The sequence below is a fragment of the Glycine max genome, chromosome 11 (genome assembly GCF_000004515.6).
Source record: "Glycine max cultivar Williams 82 chromosome 11, Glycine_max_v4.0, whole genome shotgun sequence".
Taxonomy (NCBI): domain Eukaryota; kingdom Viridiplantae; phylum Streptophyta; class Magnoliopsida; order Fabales; family Fabaceae; genus Glycine; species Glycine max.
The window spans coordinates 37,897,410-37,918,065 of record NC_038247.2 but is presented as its reverse complement, the minus strand read 5'-3'; the positions used below and the strand labels follow the sequence as shown (position 1 = coordinate 37,918,065).

The 20,656-nt window shown below is 31.1% G+C and overlaps 2 protein-coding genes across 3 annotated transcripts; one reads left to right on the top strand and one right to left on the bottom strand.

Annotated features, from left to right (window-relative positions):
• The first annotated feature begins 2,343 nt into the window (after positions 1–2,343).
• LOC100816254 (CBL-interacting protein kinase 2) lies at positions 2,344–6,691 on the top strand. Of its 2 annotated transcripts, none has more exons than XM_006591335.3 (2): positions 2,344–2,767; positions 4,724–6,691. In XM_006591335.3, exon 2 carries the CDS (start codon positions 4,958–4,960, stop codon positions 6,314–6,316), a length of 1,359 nt encoding a protein of 452 aa, XP_006591398.1. In that variant the 5' UTR covers positions 2,344–2,767; positions 4,724–4,957; the 3' UTR covers positions 6,317–6,691. The 2 variants fall into 2 exon arrangements, with proteins under 2 accessions (XP_006591398.1, XP_003538498.2); XM_003538450.5 differs by lacking the exon at positions 2,344–2,767 and adding an exon at positions 4,278–4,516.
• A 1,155-nt stretch (positions 6,692–7,846) lies between these two features.
• LOC100815188 (protein NRT1/ PTR FAMILY 5.1) lies at positions 7,847–13,348 on the bottom strand. Its single transcript, XM_003538448.5, has 4 exons — positions 13,034–13,348; positions 12,417–12,634; positions 10,884–11,440; positions 7,847–9,049 (listed from the first exon to the last, which is right to left on the bottom strand). Exons 1-4 carry the CDS (start codon positions 13,137–13,139, stop codon positions 8,167–8,169), a joined length of 1,764 nt encoding a protein of 587 aa, XP_003538496.1. The 5' UTR covers positions 13,140–13,348; the 3' UTR covers positions 7,847–8,166.
• Between the last annotated feature and the right edge of the window lie 7,308 nt (positions 13,349–20,656).

Genomic DNA, 20,656 nt, shown 5'->3' with positions numbered 1-20,656 from the left:
AGACATATCCATGTCATGTTGTTTTAGGTTGGAAAAAAATGACGTTAATGATTTGGTCCATGCAAAGATGTGACAATATGAAATAGAATTATAAAAATTATATCATATATATAATATATATATATTTTTTTATCTATACGAATCATATTATAAAATTTTTATCATAACTCAAATACATATTCAATCAATTAAGTTAGATTTTTTTAATATATCTTATAATACTAAAAATACTATTTTTAGTGAATCACAGTCATGTCATCAAAAGAATTTATTAGTTTGTTTGGTAGATGGAGAAGAAATAAGAGAGAAAGTAGGTGAAAAAAGAAAAATAAAAAAAGACTGAAAATAAAAGTTGTTTAGTATACAACACGAGAAGATTCAAATCTTTTGGTAATGTTGATGGTTTGCTGATGCAATTGTCTTTGATATATATTTGATAAGTGAGTTAAATATAACTGATCAGATGTTGCGTGTCTTATATAGTAATTATTATAATGGCAGATCGTACAAGATTGGGATTGTTTCAAAAGCCTAGAATACATCAACTACATGACCATGATTTTCATTCTTCATTTCTTCGGTAGGAATATGTTGTGTCAAACATGGTTCTTTGAATTCACCAAAAAAAAAAAACATGGTTCTTTGAATTCACCAAAAAAAAAAAAAAACATGGTTCTTTGCAACATGATCCTAATTGGAACCTATGGATACCTGATGGATTTTCAGAATGAATGACAACAAAGGCTTAAGGCCATATTATACTCTAGGAAAGCTCCCAAACTTAATAAAAACTCAGCTCCATAATGAGATGTTAGGATTTTAATTTGAGTGGTTGGTTTTTAATATAAATAAAAAGGCACCCTAGTACTCTACCCGTTCTCAGGATTAAATTGTTGACGCTGAATAATTAATTTAATTAATACAATAAGATTCAAAAGTACCTTTAATATTGCAAGATCCTATTAACTGGCCAAAAGATAAAGCTCATCAATATATTACAAGAATCCATTTAACTAGCTGAAGATGAATCTCATGGGGAATGCTAAGTGCTGAGATGCTTGCAGCTCCTTTGAAGACTTGTTTGAAATAAATCATATATATTTTTATTTTAAAAACTAGTTTCCTATATAACTTCCATTATTGATTTTGAAAACAAAACAAAAGACAATTTTGCTTGTTAAGGAAAGTTCCAATTTTTTTAAAAGAAAATTATACACGAGATATCAACATCAATCAGTTGCACGTGCGAAAACAATTCTATGTTGTTTATAGTTTCTTAATTTTAGAAATAATTTTCAAAATGCATATGTGAAAATAAATTATCTAATAATGTCTTTCTATTATTTTATTTTTAAAAATTCAAAATAAATTCTGAAAACGAAAATCAAAGAAGACCTTGGTCTCTACTAAACGGCTTAATTAGGCCCGAGGGATCTAGACTCGCTAATTAAGTTAGTATTATAAAACTTAAACTCTAGACTATAACATACTCTTAATTCAATGAATTTTAGCTTATAAAAAAAACTCTATAATATATGGTCACATCCTCAATGGGAAGGCAATAATGTCTCATTCGACAATACTCACATTTTTGTAAATTTGATTCTTTAAAGGAAAAAATATTAATGAAAAAAAAACCTCAACTATTAACAAGAAAAATAAGAAAGTGGATTTTGATAAATTCATTATACATGTATATGCAATATTAATAATTGATTTTCTTATAAGTTGTTAAGTTTTTGTACTTTTTTCTCAAAACAGATTATTCTGCCATTTGTCATCAAGCGTATTACATATTTATGCTAGTCAGATATATATATTTCTTTTTTGACTCACTATTTCAAAACAAAAGGATAAATTAATTAGAGATCTTCAAAATTTTAATTGTGAGAGCTTCCCTTGGATGCATATTGTCTACCAACAAATATCATATACTTAATGGAGAATGGGTAGGTTGATACACTTTTTTCATCGGTGCAAACTGGTTGGCTAGGCGTTTTTGTTAATTGAAAAAGGTATGAAAAGCAAACAAGTGAAAGACTTAAGCTACCTACAGAGAAGAGAAAAATACGCAAATACGTGATAATACCATAAATTAAATAATGTGATAACCGATAAGGTACCAAATCCAGATCAGATACATGTAAGCAGTGGGGTCACTTTACCTTGAACCAGAGGGAAAAATTCAAAACCAAAGAAAGCAACACTCAACTATATTAATGTTACCTAACATCTGAGCCTGAATTTTTTTGGCAACGTGCACATTGATAACAAAATCTGAAGTCTACATGTTTATATATAAATATATCATATCATATCTGAAACCAACACAAATACAATCGTAAAAACCGTTTATATTTTAAAACTAGGCGTTTCCTTTTGCACCTCTTAAAAAAAAAATCAAATTTGGGGGGGTAGTTTTCATTTGCTACCCCTCCCCTACGTGCCCAAACAAGATGCATGCATGAGAATGTATTTTCGTAAAAGAGTTGCTACATATGTGTATATTTTTCTAATTTAGTGCGTGTTTGGAAACAGATCACGGATGTGATTTTTTCATGTGAAAGTGAACTTCACTAGTTCCTTTTACGTTCTTTTTTTCATATCACAAACGTGATTTTTTTGCGTGTAAAACGCAGTGTTTCCAAACACGCTGTTAGTTCTCTTGGTGAAATTAAGCAATGGGTGAACTTTTCTGGAATTTGCTGAAGACTGGGAGCAAGCAGGAAAGAATTTGGGCTCAAGTCTATCTTCGCGTGCAACCCAGGTTTTGCTTTGTTACAAATGAATTTTTATTTATTTTTTAAACTTAGTAATCATGTTGTTTCTTTTTGTTATTGCTTGCTTTATCTTAGTGCATTCAAATGCATGTGGTTTGGTTTACTTATGAGCTCTATTTTTGTACATTGAGTTGAATTAAATTTATGAAGTTAATGTTATAATGTTCTCAAAGATCGTATTGTGGTGTTTTTGAATTAGTATTCGGCTGCTTAGTCTATCAAGTTATATACTTCCTTGAAACCTTAATTTTGAAGCTACTTTTTTGTATTGTGGTGATCTTCAATTGGTTATTTCTCTTTTTTGTTTTTTTTTCACAACAAACAATTATGAAGTTTAATTTACAAATTTGGGACAGCAATGAGCCTAAAAATACACTTGCTAGTAAGTAATGCAAATTAATGACATTAACGAAGATTCATTTCTTAATTTGGACTAAGACAGAGATCCATATTACTTAGTGAAGAGCATAATGATCCTAGCTTGATCCAAAAAATGATTTTGGATCGGGTAAAAGTGGGAGGGAAGAATAAAATGCTTTTGGTTCTAAAATCAAGACTACATAAAAAAATGGGTTTCATGATCGATAGAGAAAGATAATAGAATTGATACCTAAATGGTATACGGAGTTTAGAGTGTGTTACTTAAGTTAAGGTGGAGGAAGTGAGGTTTTTTGTTTTCTTGAAAAAAAAGAAAACTAAAAATGGTAGAATGGGGAGATTTTCTCAATACCACTGATAGAGCATCCAATGACATGCATAAGTTGAGTTAAAGGTTCAACATACCAAACTACTTACATTTTGGTGGGCTAGGTACTTGAGTTGAATTATGTTTTTTCTAGTGTACCCAATTATAATTGAAATTGGATAATAAGTTTACAAGTTTTAAATATGATGAAATCCAATTCAACTCAATTATCTAATAAATATATAATTAAAACTAATATTTGCTTAATTCTTTGTGTGTGTCGTATGTGAGAGATTTAGTAATAAAAAAGAAAAAAAATTGACTTATAAAACAATTTAATGATTTTATTGAATACTAACTATGAGTTGTAAATCAATGAAGAAATAAATACTAACTATTAGATTATAAAAATTAAGAACAATGAAACAATACTAAACTACTAATTTTGAGGTATTTTTATTGTTAAGAGTTAAAGAAATGACAATATTTATTTTTAAATATTTAACTTAATAGCTCAATTCAACCTCAATAAGGTCGTGTTGAGTTGTTAAACAAAAAAAATATAAATCTAAGTCAATTAAATTTAATTAGGTTAAATAAAAATTAGATTAAATTCAAATGAAAATCACTTACTACTCAATATCTACGAGGTGCCCCATCGAGTTTTGTATAACATAAACTTGGGGTGGGGGGGGACCAAATTGCAATATCGATAAGCATTTTCGAATGACAGTGAAAGATGACGCGGAATAAACTCAATCTGGACTCTTATTTGTATTTGAAAACGTAAGAAACTCCTTTATAACAACTAAGCTTACTTGCTGTTTTGAATAGCATTATGCTTTTTGGTCTGTGTCTAACGTTCCATCTCTTCACGACTCTCTCGCTCGTCCCTTCCAACGTTAACCCTTTCTTTTTCTCTTTCTTCATTCTTCACACCCTTTGTGCCATCTTCTTTGCCTCCTCATTGTCGTAATTCATCTGAATTCTCCTAAACTTTTATCTTATTCCTTTTGTTTGGATGATCGATCAAGGGAGAGTATAAAAAAAGGTTCGTTTTTGTTTTGCCTTCTTTTTTGGGTTTTAGATGATCATCTGATTAAGTTCTAACCTTGTGAATGTTCAAGTTTTAATTTTTGTAATACCCTTTGTTCTTTCACTGGATTGTTTCTGTTCTAATTGAACTTTTTTGTATGTGTTTGTTTTGGAACCTTCATATATGTGTGTGTTTTTACTGTTTTTTGTTACTCATTCTCAGGGAGAGCATTTGAATTGACACTGGGGGTGATGAAATACGTGTCTGAACATTGAGACCACTTCTCTGAAGTCATTTTGATCTTAATTGCGTTTTTTGGTGGCTTCTTGAGGAGATTAAAGGACTCAGGTGAAAGAGTAACGTATCTATTGTGTTGGTGGTGGTGTTTTTTCAAGGGTAAGCAGATCCAAGACAGAGAGAAAGGTTCCTTTCTTAGAAAACCGGGGTGCTTAATTTATGTTTGAGGGTTTGTGCTTGAAAATGGAGAAAAGAGGGAATGTGTTGATGGAGAAGTATGAGTTTGGGAAGCTATTAGGTCAAGGAAACTTTGCGAAGGTTTACCATGCAAGGGACGTCAGAACTGGTGAGAGTGTTGCCGTTAAGGTGATTGACAAGGAGAAAATTCTAAAAATTGGACTAGTGGATCAGACGAAGCGAGAGATATCGATTATGAGACTGGTTAAACATCCCAATGTTTTGCAGCTTTATGAGGTCTTGGCCACCAAGACCAAGATTTACTTCATCATAGAATATGCCAAAGGGGGCGAACTTTTCAACAAGATAGCCAAAGGTAGACTCACTGAGGACAAGGCAAGGAAGTACTTTCAACAATTGGTCAGTGCTGTTGATTTTTGCCACAGCAGGGGTGTTTATCACAGAGATTTGAAGCCGGAGAACTTGCTTTTGGATGAGAATGGAGTTCTCAAGGTAGCGGATTTTGGATTAAGTGCACTTGTTGAATCTCACCGTCAAAAAGACATGCTGCATACAATTTGTGGAACTCCTGCATATGTGGCTCCTGAGGTTATAAGTAGAAGGGGCTATGATGGAACAAAAGCCGATGTATGGTCTTGTGGAGTGATCTTATTTGTTCTTTTGGCTGGTCATTTGCCATTCTATGATTTGAATCTTATGTCACTGTATAACAAAATAGGCAAGGCCGATTACAAATGTCCAAACTGGTTTCCGTTTGAAGTGCGCAGACTGTTAGCGAAAATCCTTGACCCCAACCCAAATACCAGGATATCCATGGCAAAACTTATGGAAAATTCGTGGTTCAGAAAAGGATTCAAACCCAAATCTGGTCAAGTGAAAAGAGAGGCTGTTAATGTGGCTTTAGTTGATTCTGATCAAGTTTTTTGCTTGTGTGAGAATACAAGTGCTGCTGTTGTTGAGGCAGAGCAAGCATTGGTTAAACCTTCACAGTTTAATGCTTTCAATATAATTTCTCTGTCTGCTGGGCTTGACTTGTCTGGCCTTTTTGCTGGCAATGTTGAACTGGATGATACCAAATTTACATTTATGAGCTCTGCCTCATCCATCATGTCTACAATGGAGGATATTGCTCGCGTTTTGAGTATGGAGATAATTAAGAAGGATGGAGGGTTGCTGAAATTGGAGAGATCCAGGGAAGGTAGAAAAGGACCACTTTCCATTGATGCTGAAATATTTGAGGTTGCCCCATCTTTCCATTTGGTCGAGTTGAAGAAGTCCTGCGGTGATGCATTAGAATACCAGAAGATATTGAAGGAAGACTTAAGACCAGCTCTAAAAGATATTGTCGGTGTTTGGCAAGGTGAGCAGCATCTGCACTAGCAAGCTTGTGTACTCCTTAAAAGATTCATTGATTTTTCATGTTATGAATTAATTACAGTTGAGTTACTATGGTAATTGAATTGTTGATGTTTATACTATATTATGCATGGTTTTGGTTGAGAATGCCGGCTGAATTTTGAGATGTCATTACATCATATCATTGCTAGAAATAGCTTTTTTTTATGCCAATATGTAAATTCGAAATCAGGATTTGTAATGTTTTTCAAAGGTTTTGGTTCTTCAATATGTTCAGTCTTAGTACTATTAAAAAAAAAAGGGAAAAGTTCGGCTGAAGCTTATTCGGTTGTTGTGTGATCAAGGTTGTTCGTTGGTGTCATACATAATATATTGATATATTCTTCAAGGTTTTGCTTATGTATGTATGACTAATAGTGAAATCCCTTTGCCGTCCTTATCAATGGGTGAAATTTCAACTATTTTGTAATAAGTCATTGCACACAAAGTGATAGCTTATATACATACAAATTGTTGAATAAATCTTCTGCTCTGTAATAACCGAAATTAATTTTGGCCCTCAATGTTTATTGTATTAGACTATTAGTTCTTTTTTTCGAGTTTGGATCATCTTAGGGTCCATTCTATAAAGTACACTATAGAATGAAAAAATTAAAGAAGTTAAATGTTTTCACCAAATCATATAAGTGCTGTTTCATTAAAAAAAAAGCTTAACTGATGATTTTTACTCAATAGCTACCAACTCTATATTTTACTCAGAAAGGTGCAAGGTGCACTGTATTTTTTCGCAACCCCTCTTTTCAAGTTAGGGTGTAGCTTTTACTGGTTGAAGCTTTATCACATTTTGCCACAAACTCTAGCATTATGAAGCTCTATTTACTTATCAGTAGTTTTCTAGGAAGAACCTCGCTCCTCTACAATGAAGTTTACCTCACACCTTCAGCCATTTTTAAGCGCAAGAAGCTAAAGCAACTGAGAGGAAAATGCTTTTACTTTTTAGTGATGATGGTTATGTGGTTCATTGTTGTGTCATGCATCTATTTTGGTTATCAAACTATCAATGGCGACACTTCATCCTTAGCCCTTTTTTCTTCTATAGAGAAGGGCATTAAATAATCTTTATATTGTCCTCATTTCAAGCTTTGTATAGTTCTGAATTGAAAAATTTTCGGGCATCTTAAGGTTATATAGGATTATAAGGCTAAAACCACGTGGAATTTTGTCAAATAGTATTCCAACTTAAAAACGTTTCAACTTGATTTCAAGGAAGTCTCCGTTTCGATTTAGCATAGGTTCAGAGGGCTCTCCAATCAAACCATACAATTAACTTATGATACGATTTAAGTTCTTCATTTTCATCATTCTGTCACTGCATTAGGTTCAAATATCTACTTGAAGGACATAAATATTAATCACCACCCAATCATCAGAATTTGTGGATTTTTTTTTAATCCACTACGTTCTTCTAATTGGATACATTGCTTCGATATTTAAAATATATCTATTCCAAAAATAATAAAGATAAACTTCAGAAAGAAATATTGAAACATTGCATTTGCACATGAAATTTTATTTGCAAGAAAAGCAGGATAAAAAAAAATAGTAACATTGCACGCATATTTTACAAAATAGCACACATGGTGTAGTGACTAGTGAGATATATTAGTTTATGCATTTATAAATTCTACGCAAACTTGTGTATCTGAATTTATTTGGCTCCAACTTCACTTATAGGTGGGGGCCAATTAAATTCAAATAAACAATCATTTATCAGCTTGCCGCAGAATCTGTCAAGAAAATTTAGGTTTAATATGATTCTACCGGTTGGTTATTTATATATCATGGCCTACTACCACCCTATAGCTAGTTAATTATCACACTTGTAAACCAAGAGAGGCATCCAAAGTTGGTTTTCCCTCCATTTGAACACAAAGGCCCTCCTTGACCCTTATCGATTCCCTCTTATAGATGTATCTACTTGAAACCCAAAGAAAAACCACCATATTGACACTTGACATGACCAACAAAAACCCATAATAGTAGTCCAAGTGACAATCATTCAAGTTGTCCCCTATCCAGCTTTTTTTGTCACCCCTTCCTGTTATTTTATCAACCATTGTCACCAAAAAGCTGTTCAAGAAGTTCCCAAAACCAATTCCACTAGTGAAGAATGTTGTTCCAAGACTTTGCATGTCTTCAGGGGATTGATCATAGAAGAATTCCAGCAATCCTATGGCATTGAACACATCTGCTATCCCTATTAGTACATACTGAGGCATCAACCAAAATATACTCATAGGGACAATATCTTTAGGACCAGCTACATGGTTTGCTCCTATGACATGCATTCTTCTAACTTCTACTGCATAGGCAATTGCAATGGCTATGATCTGGATTGAAAATCCAATCCCAAGCCTTTGAAGCAATGTGATTCCTCTAGGGTGGCCGGTTTTCTGGCGCATGAACGGCACGAAAAACCAGTCATACATTGGCACTGAGAGAAGCATGGAGAGTGTCACAAAACTTCCAAGAGAGGCTGATGGAATTTTGAAATGAGGGCCAATGTTTCTGTCCAAAGTGGTGCCTTGTTTCACAAAAAGAGTGTTGATTTGGGCCCAGATGGTGCTTGGAATCAGTGTCACTAGCCATACAAGGACCATGCCAAATATAAGCTTTGCTCCTTCTACTTGGGACACTGTCAATGGTACTCTTGTGGAGCCAGCACTGTCTTCTTTAATTGCAGCCTTGTCCAAAAACCTGAACACACTTAACTTTTCAGTTTCTAACAAAATTGGTGTAAGAAAAAAATATTTGTCATTTTTGTGTAGCAATGAAATGTTCCAAAATGATCCAGTCTTCCGCTAATGAATCCGTCCTATCATATAACCGGTTTTTTAAAAAATAACCATAAGTAACAATAACTAGTTATATAATAACCAGTTATATAAAAATAGTTATAGTTCAAATAAATTGTTTTTATTTAAAAAATAGTTATGGTTATAAAACTATAACTAGCTTTATAAAAATAGTTATTTTATAGAACTTATTTTTATTCATTCATGACAGGTTATATAACTAATTTTGGAGAATAACTTGTTATATGATTCGATTCTTATGTGTCTCTCTATGCACCAAGAATGCAAATGAGGACTATACCGTGTTTTGCATGCAATATGTGATAGCTATTGTTTGTGATAATTTTGCAACAGTGATGCATCTGTGGTCAGTGGTCACAACTGTGGAAAAACAACTTGGCTGAAAGATAGTGACTAGTCATGATGAAAGAAGGCCTCAAAGAAGATAGTGTGAAGTGTTCACATGGAAAAATTCAATGAGAAGAATGACATAGTTGGCCCCTAATGCCTCATGCACTCTTTAGCCTCAAATTGTGGGTTCCCTGGTTGTGCACACAAATTTGTACAGAACGAATGAGACTCCCTTTGACTTTGACTGCCTCAGAGCCAAGAGATTAAACGGGGAACATGGAATCTTTAGACATGAACCATTTTCTAGATTCTCTGTCAAATTGATGATGAGTAGGGTTAATTAAGATGGAAATTGGAATACTGCCTTTCATAGATGGATGCTTCCAAGTTTTACTGTGTATTACCCCACTAGGCCAGGGCAAGTTTAATCAGTCCTCTACCACTTATGGACAATTTATGCACAACAATCTTACATGGAAAATGTTTCGTGACCATGAAAATGAAACAACATGACCTGTCATTTAGGTTTGATGTACATATTTTAGATATGTATATATATATATATGAAAAAATAGAATAAAAAAATAAGTGAATGATAAAAGATATTCATATACAATATTTAATATGGAGTCAATTTTTTAATATTTAAATAATGAAATAATTAAAACATTGCCCCACTTATTTTGTTCTTCTCCCCCTATGGTGTCTCTTTTGATTATTCATTTTTTATAAATATTTTTTCTAAACATATATTTTTATCTGTTTTCCCCCTGCTTATCACATGTTTCATCCTGAGTTGTATAACCTAATTAATGAGCAAAGACATTTTGATTTCATTTAAATTTCATATATACTCTATCCCTACATACATCCATACTCTTTTTATACTAGAAACTGAAACCCAATTTTCACTAAAAAAATATTGAAATAGAGTTTAAAACAAGTATAATACCAAAGAAACATGTTTGTGATTTAATTCATTTTTACAAGCATCAATGATTTTTTAACACTCAACTTTTCCAAATATTTAATTAATACTTATTATTTTTTTATCTTTCTCTTTCCATCATATAATAGTAACATTTTAGTTGTCTAAAAATAATTTTAGTTGTCTTTCCATCACTCATATGTAGTCACATATTTCAAGACAAAAACAATCCATGAAACTCCAAAAAGTATAAACACTCATTTGATATTTTAATTTCTCTTTTCCTATTACATCATATTTCTTTTTTGTCTCAAGATATTGAGTAACACTGAGAGAGTGTCCATCAAACACAATTCATTTCAGGGGTGTAATAATGTATGAATAAAAAAAGAGCAATGTAAAATGAATAATAATACTGGTATTGTTTTTTAATTTAAGTTAAACCGCATGTGCTCACCTCAGAGTGGGAGTGTGATAGACTTGGCGTTTCCCACTATTAACATAATCTTGGAGGTTGTGCTCATAGAGATCCGAGGGGTTACTAGGGAGTTGTAGTTTTCTATTCCTGAAGGCTGCAATTGGCACACGAATTATGTCGCTAGCAGGAGTTTTTGTTGTGCTTACTTTGTGGCGATATATTGGTGTGCCAATGTAGAAAATGACCAAAGACAATAGAAGACCAGCAGTGGGGATTCCATACCCTAGTCCCCACCCCAAATTCTCTTGAATGTAAACCAATCCTAAAGTGGCTATCAAAGCACCCAAGAATGAGGTAAACATCCACCAGTTGAAGAAGGAAGCCTTTAGCTCTTTTTCATTGGGATTGAAGTCATCAAATTGGTCAGCACCAAAAGTTGAGATGTTTGGCTTTGTTCCACCTGCCCCAATTGCCATAGTGTAAAGGGCTGTGTAGAAAAATGCAATTTGTGAGGTTGAAGCCTTGTTGCATATGCCATTGGTGCATGTTGGCCTCAGGCTCTTGAGTGACACGGCTACTGTGAGAAGAGTCATTCCCTGTGATGTCAATTAGTGGAACTATAGTGAGTGCATGAATTGGTTTTCTAGCTTAAACAAATGTACATCACAAAGTTATTAAAAACAAATAAATGAAAGAAATTAAGGTGCACTACTCTTTTGGGATGATAAGCATATGGTTTCAATTAAGTTTCATCCTGCATGCATATGTACATGATCCTTATGCCACAAAACTCAATAGAGAAATTTGTCGTGTACGTACATCACATGGTAATTCAGCATTCCAATGTAATTTCTTATCCATTTTCAATATTATAAACTGACATGTGCACATGCTTTGGAATGAATATTAGAGAAATGTTAATTATACACTTTTAAACGTATTCTCTATACTATATTAGGTCAAATTTATTGAAAGTCCAAAAGATTCTACAAGTTTCACTGTTGAAAGAAGTGTATTAATTAGAATATTAATTTCAAAAAAGAGATCAAACATATTACTGTATATTGAAAAAAACTCACTTTTTGTGTGTAGCATTTTATATAAAATATTTCCTATTTCGATCTACGCCTTTTAAAAATCACATTAAAAATTAAACGAGAGAATAATCATCTCGTACAAAATATCATGTAATATTCCCCTCTCTTATATACATTTATATAAATTCAAGGTTGAGGTGAGACCATAGCTTCATGGTGGGGTTATATGAATCATAAATACTTGTCTTGTACTATTTATGACAGTTAGCAATCATATATCGTCCCACGAGTGCAAATAATGGAATTGAAATCTTTGGCTGGGAGTAGCTAAACCCAAACTGGTGTTAAAAATAAAAGAGAGAGAGGAATTTAATTGGAAATTATATTAAAAATGTTTTTAAAAAATTAATATAAAAATTAATGATTCCTCTACTTGGAATAAAAAGATGATGAATGTAGACGCAATTCATCATGGAGAAAATATAGAAAATTGGATTCTTGATTCTATATATCAACGATAGATCTTATAGCTTACCAAGACATAAATGAGAGATGAGAGAGTGAAAGTCCAGAAGCGACCCAAGTAAGAATCTGCTATGTAAGCCCCAAGAATTGGCGTTATCCACACAGATCCTGACCAGTTATTCACATTCCTCACTGATGAAACAGTATCTTCATGAAGTTGGCTTGTAAGGTAATTCACTAAGTTTGAAGCCACTCCATAGAAGGCCATCCTTTCAAATGCTTCATAGCCTGCACAAATATTATGGTATGCCATATCACAAATCAAACTTAAGAATTATATAACATCATATCATATGTTTTGTTATTATATCATGCTATATAATATAACTCCAGAGAAATAACCATTAACAAGTACTATATATTCAGAAACAGTGTAAGGACTTATTTTTGGGAATAATATACTACTAAGAGGAAAATATGCTGCTTGCATAACAATCTATATATCAGCATGATGCAATTAAGGGTCTACAAATTTTTTGTCCTTCATTCTTTTCTCCAGAGAATTAACAAATCTTCTAAGGTTGGAGATAGTTGAGATCAAACAGTGCATGCAGATCTAAGAAAAGCTTAAACAGTGAGTAAATATTAATTATAATTAATATATGGTTAGAAACTTAATATGCTCACCAACAAGAAAAGCGCAAGCCTTCCATTTGCCAGTTTTAGATGAAACTGCAGGTTGGCCACGGAAATCAATAGTGCCATCTTGTGTATAATCTGCTTTGGCTTCCATTAGAAGAGATATAGTATTACATAAAATAAAAAAGAATAAGAGCTGTATAGTGATATATCAAAGAAAAGCAATAAATTGAGAAAGAGATGGATGTTAGAGAAAACAGAGGTAGCGACTATATATACTGCGTATAAGCAGTCTTATTATCATATGTTAGATTAAGGTAAAGTCTGCTCTAGGCAGATGATCCATCACGGCATCTTTAAATTTATTCGGAAAATATTAATATGGACTCATTTTCTCTTCTATCTCACTCCAACTCTATTTTATTTCTTATTTCTCTCTTTATTTTTCATTATATCATTTATCATTCATCCTTTTTTTTCTCTTTTCTTTCGCTTATGCACCATGCTATTCAATTTATTTCTGATTTTGTTCGTACTATGTTATTTTAAAGAAATAATTTAATTGCCATGTCCTGTATAATTATATTTTTTAAGATGACACTTAATTTATCATACATGATAATTCATAATTAATAATTTTTTTATTGTTATTAATTTTTTTATCTATAAAAATTAAACTCTGATACCAAAAGTTTATGCATTGTATATAAATTATTTATCTTGAAATAGATATTAGTTATTGATAAAGTTAAAAATATCATATAAAATTTTAAAATAATATATAAAAAGATTATTAATTTTGATAATAAACCCTCAATTTCATCCTTGAAGTATTATCTTTTCTCCCAAATGATCCTAGAGTAAAATAAACATTATATAATAATCCCTCAATTAGAAATCGTGCTAATTAAGTAGTTCTTTAACTATTGAATAATTCTTCAAATTGATCGATAAACGTTAGCAAAATATATCAACTTAGAAATTAAACGAATTAATTAACATTTAATATTGAGAGATTATTTATACAATTTTATTAATTTAGTGACTACTTAAAAGAGAAAGTAATACTTAAGGATCCAATTAAGTATTTATAGTATAATAATTACTTTAAAAGTAATATTTAAAACTAATATTTTGAGTGATTCCTAATTGATTAACCCTATAAATTGTTTTATAGTAACCGTGCAGTAAAAAAATCTCTCTATCTAAAATGTACTTTATTTTAAAATACAAGTACAATTTTCCTTATTTCAATTACTACACTTAAAAAAACTACAATTTATTACATGTCTTTCTATTTTATTTTGATCTACTAATAGAAATTCAATTATTTCTTTTAAGGTAGCTTTCCTTCCTTTGTTTTTCCACATTTTTTTTATATTAAAAACCCTTATTTGAGTTATATTCATTCTTGTGTGACAATACTATCACCATTGTTTTGTACACTCCAACACCCATTTTTGCATCACTTCATTGTACCCTTATTTGGATTAGAATTTTCAAATTGAATCTTTTTTTTGTACTTGTGCAAATAATTATTTAGGACAAATTTGAAATCGATAAAAATATTAATTTTTTTTTTTAAAAAAAAGAATGATTCAATATGAAAATTATATACCGTGAGGTTATAAGGTTTTAAATTAATGGGAAAATTTTGAAATCTTTTAGTTTTTGGTTAGTATGATGTTTTAATTTATGACTTTTTGACTTTTGAGCGGGAAAGGTTTTTAAATGATTTAATAATAAGTTTAATTCATGAAAGCTTTGAAAGAAAATGAAGATTTGAGGTTGCATGAAATGGGAAAAATTGATGGAGGAACTTAATAATAACAATTAAAACTTTAGGGACCAAATTTGTATAGTTATTGAGAAATTATATTGACGTAGACAAAAAGGAATTCAATCTCTTCACATCTAGTTTCAGTTCCCGCAAGAATTCATTAGTTTTAAGTGTAAGAAATGAATTGATTGCCATCATATATATTTTAAAGAAAGAAAATAATAATATTGGATATTAATTTAGCAGCAGTATCGTATGCCACAATTAATGTCAACCGGTCAAGGTATCGAGACACAGGCTAAAATATTTCCCTTAAATTTGAATCATGCATGTTCAGATGTACTCATCATCTTTCCCGATTCTTATTATCTGCTTTCAAAAATATTCTAAGTTTCTTTGTGCCAATTCTTCTTACAGCATTTTGTTTTTCTTGTAGGAAATGATTCCCTTTCTCTTTTCCTCAACTGTCATCTACACAGGAATAAAAAAAAGAAAATTAAAAATATAATTATAGTATTAAAACTAACAGAGAAAACTTTTTTTTCTTCAAAAATGTAATTGTTTAAAACAGATATCAAACGACAGAAGATTTTCAATATATGAAACTAAAAAATTTTCTCCTAATTCTAACAATCATATTTAACTCGATCTCAAATAATATAAATCAAACTAAAAGAAAAAATCCTGGTTGTAATTCATTGACTCAATTAAGCATTGACTAGAATTCGAAAATCTGCAACCACAAATTGAGTAGTAGATGTGCCCTTTCCCTCTCCATCACAGACGTAAGACAAACAGCAAAACCAAACAGCACAAGTGCACAACACAAGTTTGGTGGCCACATCAGCTGCAGCATTTCGGTTCCTCGGGAATACTATAGTATAGGGTACAAATTTGCACCGACCCACTTGCCATATCACATTATCGGTATAATTATATCACCATACTATATATCTCGTGAAAGATCTTTGACTGAACTTTTCAGTTTTTGTCCTACACAAATTTAAGTATGATTAAATTATACATTAACAGTTGGGTAATGTTTGGGGGATATATACCTAAGCTATGTGCCCATCAAGGTCTTGAGAGAGGAAAGAAAGTAACATAAGACAAGGAGGTGACATAGTATGCGATAAGGGGAAATGAAAGGTATCAAATGGGTGTTTGTAATAAAGTAATGTTTATGTATTATAATTAGTTTCAAATTTATTAGGATCCATACCGAGAAATTTAGATCAGTTTACTGAATATAATAAATAAATTTTACAAATCTCACGCGTATGTTTTTGATTTCTACGGGTAAAAAATTTATTAAAATCCATTTAGTATCAGGGGTTAGATAATTTGTACAGGGTGTTTTAGGTTCAAATTGTGTAGTTATTATTGTACCAAAAAACCTAGTTTAATTATTTCAACATTATATATATATATATATATATATATATATATATATATATATATATATAATTATTTGAAATTTATTTATATTTTTCTATATACATGCATCTCAAAAACATGTTTTAAATTTAAGAAGATAACTTTTGTTGTTGTCTCAGTTGTGATCATAAAATATTTTCCTAAAATAAAGTAGTTTATTTTTTCTAATAGTATTTTTTTTTTCATTTAACCTCTGAGCTCTGTTAACTTGGAAAGCTATACTTTAAAGTCAAGTCAAATTTTTCTCGATCAATTTATATCTTTGAATATTTAATAAGAAATGAAACGAGATAAAATAAATATAACTAAAAGGTGAAAAAAAAATTATTGTACCATGTTATAAATGCTATAGATTGGAAGGTTTTGGAACAAAATAAAATTCATATTTTACTATTTAAAAAGAAGATGAGATACCAAAAAGATTAAAAATAATAAGTTAAAGTTTTTAATTTAAAGTAAAAATTAGGGGCATTAACCGACAAAAAGGATAAAGGTTAGTTGAGAAATAAAGAAGCGTATGATATGTAATTTAACTTTTCATATAATATAAATGACATTAACTATCATTATTGTTGCTGTCGATAATGATGGTGACAACAACGACGACGACAATCATGGTGATGGTGACAATGAAAATAATGGTAGTGACAGCAATTGTAGTCATGATAGTGGCAACAAAGCAATAAAAGTCATGATGATAGAAATAGTGGTAGTTGATGACTATGGTTATGGCGATTGATGATGGTGGTGCTGACGTCGAACATTATGATGGTGACTTCAGTGTGATCATGGTAGTGATAACGATAATTATGATGATGATGTTAATTGAGATATTTTAGAGAGTGATAATTGAGATCTTTATAGATTTATTTGTTGTTTGGTTAATCTTTTAATGATTTGATGATATATTAAATTTTATTTTAAAGTTTTAAATATTTTAATCTCAATCCTCTTATTTTGGTATGTGTTTGGAGGAGCGCATATGCAAGAAGGAAGTTTGAGCTTGATGCAAATGGCTTTATATATACATACTAATTTTTTTATCAGTATGAACTAATCTTTACTAATCTTATAATTGATATTCTTGAATAAACTTGTTAAGTTAGTCTCTAAACTTTATTAAATTTAATTTAAAGACTAAGTTTATAGTCTTATAGGTATTTGATACTTCAAAAATCACTTAAATAGTTAGCTTACTTCAAAGAGAAAAAAAAAGATAATAGTTTAAGGATCGAGTAATTAAATTGGTGGGATTTTTTTTGCTTACAATGTAATAAAAAAAGATATTTTTTTTATTATTATCGCAAATATTGTACAGGAGTCTGATGATAGCCACATGGATATGGTCCAAAAGCACTAAGTTGGTACCAACTACCCTGTTTGCTTCATCAATATAGGGCCTATTTGTTTCCAAGACAAAAGTTGCTTATAATAATTAGGCAAAATTATAAATTTGGTTTCCCTTGCTGTCTCCAATTTCGATTTTAGTTTTCCTTTAAATTTATTCACGAATTTAATCCTCCTTTTATATCCAATCACACAATTTTGGTCTCCCAACCTAGATTTAGACATTAACTGTTACAAACGAACGTTAATTGTCACATATCACGTTCTGATTTATCCATTAATGGATGTGTCATCTAAACCAACTGTGGTAAAAAAATTAGCCTAACCTTAAGACCTTATCAAAAAATCACAAAATCACAAACCCTAATCCTATAATATCATGAAATCACTAAAACCTTCGAGGATGGTTTCATGAATTGGGCTAAGTCAGGCCCAAAACCTTACTCATCATTCACTTCCATTAACAATGACAGACGAACGAAAGAAAAACTCCATAAAACCTATCCTGAAACGGTTCACAGAGCGTAGCAAAACACTGAAACCCTAAACCCCCAAATTGAGCTCCCTCACTCAACGTCTTCAATGGCAACATCTCTTCTGAAAACCCCACTCAATGTGTTCTATAGACACCACAATCACCTCGCATGCTTCTCCAGTAGCACAAATTGGACGTGGCAAAAAACTTGGGGGCATCACTCCCTGTAATCCGACCATCGCTATCTGAAAAATGAAGTGCATGGTGAAATTTTAGGATATGAACATGAACAAACAATATAAAATTGGAACAAAAAAATCACTGAAAGATGAAGTGTGTTGTGTTGTAACTAAATCAATGCAATTGAACCACTCCTTATAGATCGTCTGGTGTTCTTTGGAGCATGAACCGATTGTGCTGTAAATTGGAACAAAACAAAATCATTGAAAGATGAAGTGTGTTGTGCTATAACTAAATCAACACAATTGAACCATTCCTTATAGATCGTTTGGTGTTCTTTGGAGCATGAATCGATTGGGATAGGGTCGAACTTCATTGATCACAGAAAAGCTTCAGAATCGCGTATTTGAGATCTCGTAGTGTTTGAGATGCTACGTTTTAACACTTTTTACCTTCTCAGGGAACAAAAAACGTGAGCGTTAAATGACGACGAGTTGCATTAGCAGTGTTGTATTGGTGATGGAAATTCATGAGACAGAGTTAGCGCAAAAATATTGCTTTAACGATTCTTTTTTTTGTTTACCAAAAAATAGTGCCAAGTTAGTAAGGTTGAGAGTTTCATCTAAATCCGCCTAATTATGTATTGTGATTTTTTGATAAGGTTTTAGGGTAAGGGTAAAAAAAAAATATATCACATGATTAAAATGGCGCACCCATTAAAGGATGATTCAGGACATGACATGTGACAATCAACGTTTATTTGTAACGGTCAATGTTTAAATTTAGATTGACAGACCAAAATGGCGTAATTGGATATAAAAGAAAGACTAAATTCGTGAATAAATTTAAAGAAGGACTAAAATCGAAATCAAAGACAACTAGAGAAATCAAATTTACAATTTTTCATAATAATTATAATATCAAGAACATATTCTATTGAATGACGATTTTTCTCATTTGTAGCTCCAAGCTACCATTGAGTGAGTTTTCCCATCGTTTCAACTCAGAAATCACGACGACCTATAGTAGTTTTTACTTGCAACATAAACATATAGTAGTACTTTGACTTTCTTAATAAGGTCTTTCAAATGCAGAGGCCACATAATGTTGGCTCCATAAATGAAGGCCCAAATGTGATAAAAGCTTTGATGAGGGGTGGCTGATATTTTCTCAAATATCAATGCTAGGAATTTCATAGTCATAGGTAATTAAGGTCAATGCTGACTAATGTACTGCCACATTGATTCTACAGCAACTCCTTAATTAATCCCCTCTTAATTTGTTACGTGTACGTTAAACTACTATTAGCAACTAATCTCTCTCATTTTCTCTCAAATGGGTCACTCAGTTTAATATTTACTTATCTAAATTGCAACATGTTACAGAAAGGACAGACATAATTTATAGCTATCCTATTCTAATTACATCATATATGTACTTTCTGAGTCTGACCAAGAGTTCAGAGCCATTTAATGGTCCAGCCACCATAGTATCTAGCTAGCTAGGCCATTAGACAAGTTCATTCGACAATTTGATCAATAATTGAGGGGTATATCTTGTACGTGTGGTATTGCGAAGAAACAAACACTGCAAGAATCTATGAATAGGATTTTTCCGCACGAGGCCCGCATATATTCTTCAACTTCCAGTTAAGTTGGAATAAATGTCAGATTAAACACATAATTTAATCTCTATACGTGTCATGAATTCTCAAGTTGATCCTTATACGGAAAAAATTACTATTAAATTAATCTCTATACATGCAAATATTATCAGTTTGGTCCTTACCATCATGACGCCATTTATAACAGTCTTATGTTGATCGTTAACCCGTTTACACATTTTTAGTTTGATATATATATATATATATATATATATATATATATATATATATATATATATATATATATATATATATATATATATATATATATATATATATATATATATATATATATATATATATATATATATATATATATGTTATTAATTTTATTTTAATTCAAATAATATATTATTATTAAAATTTAAATTATTTAACTATTAAAATAATTAATTTACATTTTAGAAGTTATAAAAAGTAAAAGTATAACAATAATTTTTTAATATATATATATTAAAAAAATAAAAAAAATATAATTGAACATATAGTTATATACTCATTTTCGTACCTATATCCATTTAGAAGGTCGAGTAATACCCGTACATGTGCAGGTTGTTCCTAGTCAAAACTGGTATTTTTAAGTTAGGATGAGTTTGAAATTATTTGTCATGCCTAAACAGAGAAAGTAGCTATTTAATTATTTTTATTAAGATTGTGGAAAACCAAATCAAGTTTTTCGGGTTGTAATAGATTAGAATCATTTTCATTAATTTATAATGGATTTTGGACTTGAAAAAATCAAAACTGTTTTTTTATATTATTGATTTTGGGTTAGTTATAGATTAGGCT

Coding starts and splice junctions, on each gene's coding strand:
- LOC100815188 (XM_003538448.5), bottom strand. CDS start 13,139: ATGGAAGCCAAAGCAGATTATACACAAGATGGCACTATTGATTTCCGT. Junction 11,441..12,416: donor CATCTCTCATTTATGTCTTG/GTAAGCTATAAG, acceptor TTGACATCACAG/GGAATGACTCTTCTCACAGT. Junction 9,050..10,883: donor TATCACACTCCCACTCTGAG/GTGAGCACATGC, acceptor AAGTGTGTTCAG/GTTTTTGGACAAGGCTGCAA.
- LOC100816254 (XM_006591335.3), top strand. CDS start 4,958: ATGTTTGAGGGTTTGTGCTTGAAAATGGAGAAAAGAGGGAATGTGTTG.